The sequence below is a fragment of the Gossypium raimondii genome, chromosome 9 (genome assembly GCF_025698545.1).
Source record: "Gossypium raimondii isolate GPD5lz chromosome 9, ASM2569854v1, whole genome shotgun sequence".
Lineage (NCBI taxonomy): Eukaryota > Viridiplantae > Streptophyta > Magnoliopsida > Malvales > Malvaceae > Gossypium > Gossypium raimondii.
The window spans coordinates 39,432,961-39,440,985 of NC_068573.1; the positions used below are offsets into that span (position 1 = coordinate 39,432,961).

Here is an 8,025-nt window from a genome sequence, read left to right on the forward strand (position 1 = left end):
TTAGTTATTAATTTAATTTAAATTTGTTTTATTTAGTTTTTCATATAATGTTATATCATTCATATGAAATTGATGATTTAGAAAAAACATCCCATATGTGAAATTTTCATTCGCAAGTTTAAAATTCACTAACGATGTTAACTCCAAATACTATAATTATACATAGATTGATAGTTCATGTACCACATTAATCATTTTAAAATGTAAACACTACATTAAACATTTTATGAAAGCACAAATAATTTTATATTGGCAATAATACCCATAAATAGGAGGATAATGCGTTTCAAATAGCATTCCAATCCACATCCTTTTGTATTGATAATAATACTCATACTAATTAAATTAAGACTGAATCCACTTAAACGTACAAATTTTAATTCTTAATACTCAACCTTTTCATCAATACTTTATTCGCTTCACGAATCACGACATTATTTAAAATGGGATGAATAAGTTTAGAACAAACCTAAAGATATAGAAAAAATAACCAAAATTTGAATTCACATATTTTAATTTTCAAATTAAGAGATACAAGTCATTCTTTATCTATATTATTTATAATCAATTTTATTGAGTTTTTATTATGTTATTTCAAAAGTAACATATTAACTTTAATAACTTCCTTATTTTTAAATATTGTTTAATTATTTATTTTAAATATTTTAATATTTATGATTCTTAAATTTCTCTCCATTAGAGGTTAAAATATATCATAAATTTTTATATTCTTTTTAATATAAAATTTAATCCTTATATTTTTATTTTAAAATTTTAATCTTTATTATTTAAAACTCAAAATTTAAATTTAATTCAAATTTATTACAATATTATTATTTCTCTAATGTTTTGTTTTTCGGGGTTGTGTTTGCTATTTAGGCAATCTTTATTGCCTGATTTGTCTTGGTAACATTTTGTGGGTTCTTGGGTTGTATTATGTTTTGATGGTTTGTATTTAATATTCATTTCTTCGGGTGATGTGTTCTTTGGTATTATTTTGTGTTATATTTCGATTAAATGATGAATAATTTTGTTTTTATTATTGATTTTTAGTCTTAAATTAGCTTCTTCTTTTTTGTGAGATGGTGGTTTAAAATGGAATGTGAACGTAAAATTGATTTTATTTTGCTTGAACGTTGAGTAATGTTTTAAATTTTAATTAATTTCTTTTTAGCATGTGGACTTAAAATGGAATGAGGATATTTAGATCTATTTTGAGTAATCTATTATTGTAATAGTAACGATGTCTATTTTGACATATCCGACCTACCTTTTCTATGGTGTTTAATGATTTTGTTACCTGCATTGATAGTTGATTCCATAATTTAAATTCATAGTTAGGTACAAGTGTTGAATTGATTATTTAATAAAATTAAAATCAAAATTAATTTGTTAATTATTATATATATAAATGTAACAAAATAAAAAGACTGGACTAACATTTTTACTATACTTGGTCTTTGCATAGACTGAATGTTGCAAATGAATGAAACAGTAAGAAAGAAAATTCAAGTCCATGTTGGATCAAATCTTGCCTCCCATTTTTGAATTAATTTGGTGATGGACCAACAATTCTACATACCAACCAACCATTAAATTATATGCCCTTCAATTCCTGCATTTTAATTTGTTGAACAAAATTCCAAATTGACCAACACATGTTTTGAAAATTCTTCAAGGTTAATTGGATATTAAATCATGGGTAAATTCTTAATTTTAAGAAGACAAATTCTAAAGTTCTGGAAATTTGAATTTTATTTATTAGGTAAATAATAAGAATGGAAAGGAAAATTATTTGGTACAGTAATAGGGTTAAAGGGTTTACAAATATTTTATAGAGACACAATAAAATATTAAAAAAGAGACACATGACAATGTTATAAGATTGCTTGTGAAAAAATAATATACTATCACTGTATCATATATTAACCCTAAATAAATTAATTGAAAAAATATAAATACATAGATTTTTCAAATCTAAAACTATTTAAAGAATTGACATCAAACAAATTTAAGGGAATAAGAAATTATCATAAATATTAATTTTAAATAATCTATTATTTAATTTATATTATTTTAAAATTTAAATCCAAACATTGAAATCCTAATTTTCAAACATTACGTAAAGAAATTTGAGTTAGTAATATCTGCTCTTTTATGTGTCTAAAAATCGAATACAGTAGTAATCAGTGGTAAAAGTTTTGTAGTTGACTTGAAAATATGGATCGAAAATGGGAGAATAATTGAGAGATTTAGACCGGTTCTTCAAGCAAAGGATTGTGCAAAATTATTAAAATCAATTACTTGGATCATTGTTTTAAAAATCCTTAGTTATATTTTAAAAACATTACTTAAATTTTAAAATGATAAAAACACTCTCATAGATGATAATATTTGCTTGCTTTTAATAAAATGAACAATTATTTTAATAATCTCTCAATTGAACTAAAATTGATTGATGAATGATATAGACTCAGTATAAAATAAATATAAAATAAGAGTATAAATTTAATAGTTGAATTTTAATATAAAATAAATAATTAAATATGACAATGAAATAATGAAAATATTAATCATAAAAAATCAAATCACTTTAGTTTGATAGCGATGTAAATAAAATAATATTTATAGGATAATTAAATGATATTTAAGGGATGTTTATGAATATGGGTTAAGTGGATTCTATATTTAATATGTATGATTATGTTAAATCTGTTTATAAAATATTATCTAAATTATGGAAAGAGAGAATAAATAACAGAAGCTAAAACAAACCCAACCATAATGATTTATGAAGTAATGGTGGTCGTATCTTCTCCTTTCCTATTCTTTCTCTCTCTCTCTCTTTTTATTTTCTTCCTATTTTATGATTGGGTTGTTCTTTAATGGACCTTTAGCATTCCCTTGGGGTTAAATACATAGGAAGAGAAGGGGAATTTACAAAAGCTCTAATTTTTGTCTTTTCGTGGCATTTCCTTGATTCCTTTCCTTTCTCAAGAATTCTCCAAAATCATATTTTTGGAGGTAAACCCGTGTTTTTCGTCCTTGTTGTTTATGCATTTATATCTGTTCTTTAATTTTAGGACCCATTTCTCATCTGGGTTTCATTGTTTTATGTGTAAAAAGGTTTAATTTTTGTTTAATTCAATGGATTGTGTATCTGTTACACCTGTTCATGGAATATTGGTTTTATTATTTTGCTCATATTTGTTGGAATTTATATCCGTTATAGTGAGTTTTACGTTTAACCAAATTGTATATATTTCACATGTATGTCTTTTCATTCAAGACAATTATTCAGGGCCCGATTTTGAATGGTTGGAGTGGAATACTTGTGTAAGATTATCCTATGGTTGAAGTTTCTGAAACATATTTTTAAAACTTATTGCTTCATTCGGATTAAATTTGTGAAAAGACCAAACATAAATGTTTGCTAATTTTCACAAAATTGGATATCGTTTCTGTTATTTGTTGATCTTGTCTGGTAAGGACAAAGAAGGTTGAATTAATCGGCAAGGAAAAGAACTGTTCACTAATTTTTGGGAAAAATAGTGTTTGGATGTCGACATAGTTTGTATTGTGGTTTAGTTGAGTTGAGATTTATGATTTAGATGATAGGTATTGTTAGCGCATTGTGCTGATCACATGAAGGTATTATCCTCTTTGGATGTCACTACATTGAAGAGCAACAATCCTCAAGCTTTTGACTCCGGCTCTAGAGAGAGCCTGGGGGCACCTCTTGAAGCCGTTGAGAGAGGAATCCATGGCCATCGAAGTGCGAAAGTGCATGTTGCTTTGATCTCAAGACCTCTAGGAATATAGAGGTACTTTGGGCAACCATGTTACCACTTGGACTCCAAGTTAGAACTACCATGTACTCTGCTGTTCAATGACCATGGATTTTGCTCTTCAGTGGCTTAAGAGGTGCCCCTAGCCGAAGTCAAAAACCCTGTGGGTGCATCACTCTTCAGCAGTCACTATGTAGCACGACACTCAAAGAGGATAATACCTTTGTGTTATGAGCATGGTGCTTATTGCTCTAACAGGTATAACAACTTTCTTGTCTCCCTCGAGAATAAAACCTTTTTGTAAGGACATCTTTTTTCTGTATTGATATTTAGTCTATTTTAATAATATTAGCTTTGCAGCTTATGAATTTTTGGAAGTTAGATGTGGTCAGGTTTTCAATATGATTAGTTGCAGTCATGAAGCTAAAGAAATAAAAGAAGGTTTTATGTTTTAGCAGGATATAATTGAGTTTTATTATGCTTTCTATAAATTAAAATTTTTGGGGTTTTTAATCATGAAGGTTCTGAGAATGGAGACGCAGAAGCTAGACAGTCATATGCAATCAGCTGCAGCTTTTGTGCAAGGGGGAATCCTGGATGCCAATGACGATTCTTGTAGCATATGCCTTGAGGAGTTTTCTGCTAGTGATCCTTCTACGGTAATACCTAAATCAACAGATTCATTTTATTAACCCCTTACTTGGTAATGGGATCTTATGCGCTATTTTCCTTAATCTTAAATTTGTGTGCAAATGCCTCATCTTGAATTCTTTGCTACCTTTTCTTGCAGGTGACCAATTGTAAGCATGAGTTTCACCTCCAATGTATTCTTGAATGGTATGTATCTTGTAAATCTCAAAATACTTATCTTTTTCACTCTATTTTGAATTCATTGTTCATGAATTATATATATTAAGTCATGTTGTTGCTGGGAAAAGAGGAAAATAGAGACCTCTAGAAAAACCTAAGAACAAATGAATGCTTTCTGCTACATTAAAGGTTTAATTCTTATGTCACAAGTCACAATATGTCTGGACAGATAAACTTGACATATAAATTTATACGGTATGACTATGATCAATTGACCGTTTAATGAATCTGGTTTAGATGTGACTATATGATGTATATTATTCTTTGTTCCATTTTTTATATTTATTTTGAGTTTGATTGCCTATCCCTTGTTAACTATAGTGTCAGTTAAATTTTGCTCCCCTCTCAGTTTTTTCTTTGCGACAACTGTTACCTGAGTTTTGATTGATGAAGATGACTTAGTTTCTTGTTTGATTTATCCTGAGTTTTTTTTTCCCTTCAACTTCTAGCAGTTAGTATTAGACGTTGCTTTAAAGTCTTTGACAGTTTTTAAGATTTTAGGATATCTCTTGTACAACCACGAATGGAATGTCAAATTAATACCTATGTTTCCAACAAATCAAGCACCAATAATAGCTGATACCCTGTTTTAGAAAGAGAAAAAATATAGATACAAAATTTTAACTTTAGGATTTATAGTTCATAATTAATTCACCATTTTGTTTGTTATCATTTACCACATTGTGTGAACATGTTGCTGATTTAATCTGGTCTGGAGACGATGTCTCGTCATGCAAGTTAAGTTTATTTGGATTTTGGAAGTATACACTCTGGAGAAGGAAGAGTTCTCCGAAAAAAAGCTTAAATTTAACACATAATTTTTTGATTTGTAGGTGCCAGAGAAGCTCACAATGTCCAATGTGCTGGCAAGCCATTAGCTTGAAGGACCCTGCAAGGTTTAACATTTATTAGAACACGTCTTTAGTCTTGAAAGTTTTTTCATTGTAGCATCTATGGAGTAAGCTAATAACTTGTAAATTGTGACAGTCAAGAATTGCTTCAAGCAGTAGAAACGGAAAGGAGCATTAGGGTTACTGCACCAAGAAATACTGCCATATTTCACCATCCCGCCCTTGGTGGTTTTGAATTGCAACATGTATGCTGCCTTTAAGTGTTCATGTCAATAATTTATTATTATTTGGTGATAAACTTGTTATGACATTCATCCATTAAACTGAACTTACACAATCTTTGCTTTGTAATGCAGTTGCCGGTTGGTGTAAATGACCCTGAACTTGAAGAGCGTATAATTCAGCACTTGGCTGCTGCTGCTGCAATGGGAAGGACCCACCACGCTGGTAGGAGGGAGGGCCAGAGAAGATCTGCTCATAGTCACCAGCACTTCTTGGTGTTTTCTCATCCTAGCACACAGCACCCTGGTTCTGGATCATCAGCTCAGACACAGACAGCAGGAGAATCTGAAGCACCTGCAATCACCGTAGCCAGGCCATCCGGTCCACTATCATCTAGAGATGAGGCTTCTCCTTTTCCATCTAGTCAGAATACATCAGCTTCTGGATCTACCGTCAGTCCTGTGAATAGACGAGGATTTTCCTTTAATAATCGGTATTTATGAATTATCCTTTCATGCATTTTAATATAACATGTATTATTTTTTGTTCGCAGCACTTGTAGTCATTTTCTAATGGTGCGTGTATTGATTATTTGTCTTTGTTTGTAGAAGCACTTCTAGTAATTCCTCATTGCCAAATCAAGAGGGAGCAGGACCATCAGAGTTTCAGTCATTTTCGGAGTCTATAAAATCCAGACTTAATGCAGTGTCCTGGAGGTATGGTGGAAGAATCCAAAATTCCTCTTATAGCAACTCTTTAGAGGTATGAAACTAGAGAATGCATGATTTTCCTCATACGTTGCTAATTTATTCTTAAAACATCTTGAAATGAAGATATAGGGAGTCAATTTCAAAGAGTACAAGAGGCTGGAAGGAGAGGTTGTTCTCACGTAGTTCTTCTATGTCTGATATCGGGAATGAAGTTCGTCGAGAAGTGAGTGCAGGAATAGCTAGTGTATCTCGTATGATGGAGCGTCTTGAAATCAATGGAAATAGCAGAGAAAACCAAGCTGCTTCTCTGTCACAACATTTGTCTGAATCTTCTGTTACAGAGCAAGACAATCAGCGTAATACAGGGCCACGTGGCATTATCCCTTCACGACCTCCGCATGCCACTAGTTCTCTTTCTAGATAAGAAAAATTATTTCTGCAAATTGAATCTATCCTCAGCTTTTCATCTCTGTAGGTGAGTTATCAGGTTGCTTTGCATCTTTTTGCGCATTATGTTATTATTATTATTATTATTCAGGCATTGCAACCCACTGATAAAATATATTAAACTTGCTTCCACCATCCCTATTACTATCCAGCAGCCACCTTTTTTAGTCCTGTAATGTTTCTACCGCTTGAATCATGTGATTTCAGAGCCATAGGTGACACTGGCAGAATTTTTTGTTCAGACCATTTTTGACCTACATGAGTAGAGTAGCATGATTTTCTAGCACACTGCAATCTTTTTATTAGCTGGAACCGATGCATCTTCCCATGATTGTTGATTCACTTCAATCCTTGTCGAACATTGAAAGATTTTCGTTTGGGTTTCCAGGTTCTTGTTTCTCCAGAGATGACAATCTGAGGAAAAGATGGTCTGCATTTTTTTATTCTCATGGACAAAGATTCCTGGAGGTTATTAAATGGAAGAGGGCATTTCCATCTCGATATATATAGAGAGAGAAAGCGAGACTTTATATGATTTTATGATGTATCTGTATATGTAAAGCCTGCTTTAGTGCAATATATGTATTTATGTCTGGTGACTGATGGCTAATTTGAGTGCGTGAAAGTTGGAGGGAAACAATGATACTTGATGGATTATGAAACAACATCCTTCAAATAATTTGCTAAAAGGTCTCTCTCTTTACATTGCAATCCATAGCTATGTTTAGCCCCAGTTTTCTTTCTCTCTTTCTTGTCAATACGTTTATTAGTTAAACCTTCTGAGACATTCCACGGCTTGTAGATTCTGGGTTTGGATTTTGGAGGGAGGTTTCAAATTTTCACAAATTTCCCACCCAACTCAGAATTTGCGCTTGAACATGTCTTTAACCTTTATGTATAAATCTGGGAGTTTGAGCTGGAAATTGAATGGCATATAAAAAAGAGACAAAGAAAGGTCCAGGTGGTTGATTAGAAAATAAAAGAAGCGGAATATGGAAGTGGGGGTGTGGGTGTCTTTCATTGCGGAATCCGATGAATATGGGACCTTTAAACCTTTATATGATTGTCACTAACCTTTCTAGTTATGTCAAATATCAAACAACATTCCACTTCATCAATTATTGCAATTTTTTTTTT

At 31.4% G+C, this 8,025-nt stretch overlaps 1 protein-coding gene across 5 annotated transcripts; it reads left to right on the plus strand.

Moving 5' to 3' along the window:
- The first annotated feature begins 2,783 nt into the window (after window positions 1-2,783).
- LOC105799600 (E3 ubiquitin-protein ligase RHF2A) lies at window positions 2,784-7,621 on the plus strand. Of its 5 annotated transcripts, none has more exons than XM_012630247.2 (9): window positions 2,784-3,024; window positions 4,310-4,447; window positions 4,579-4,625; window positions 5,492-5,554; window positions 5,646-5,754; window positions 5,866-6,224; window positions 6,343-6,447; window positions 6,565-6,916; window positions 7,277-7,621. In XM_012630247.2, exons 2-8 carry the CDS (start codon window positions 4,319-4,321, stop codon window positions 6,863-6,865), a joined length of 1,113 nt encoding a protein of 370 aa, XP_012485701.1. In that variant the 5' UTR covers window positions 2,784-3,024; window positions 4,310-4,318; the 3' UTR covers window positions 6,866-6,916; window positions 7,277-7,621. The 5 variants fall into 5 exon arrangements, with proteins under 5 accessions (XP_012485701.1, XP_012485700.1, XP_052477360.1 ...); XM_012630246.2 differs by having other exon boundaries at window positions 2,785-3,024; window positions 6,340-6,447; XM_052621400.1 differs by lacking the exon at window positions 2,784-3,024 and adding an exon at window positions 3,168-4,046 and having other exon boundaries at window positions 6,340-6,447.
- The last annotated feature ends 404 nt before the right edge of the window (window positions 7,622-8,025 follow it).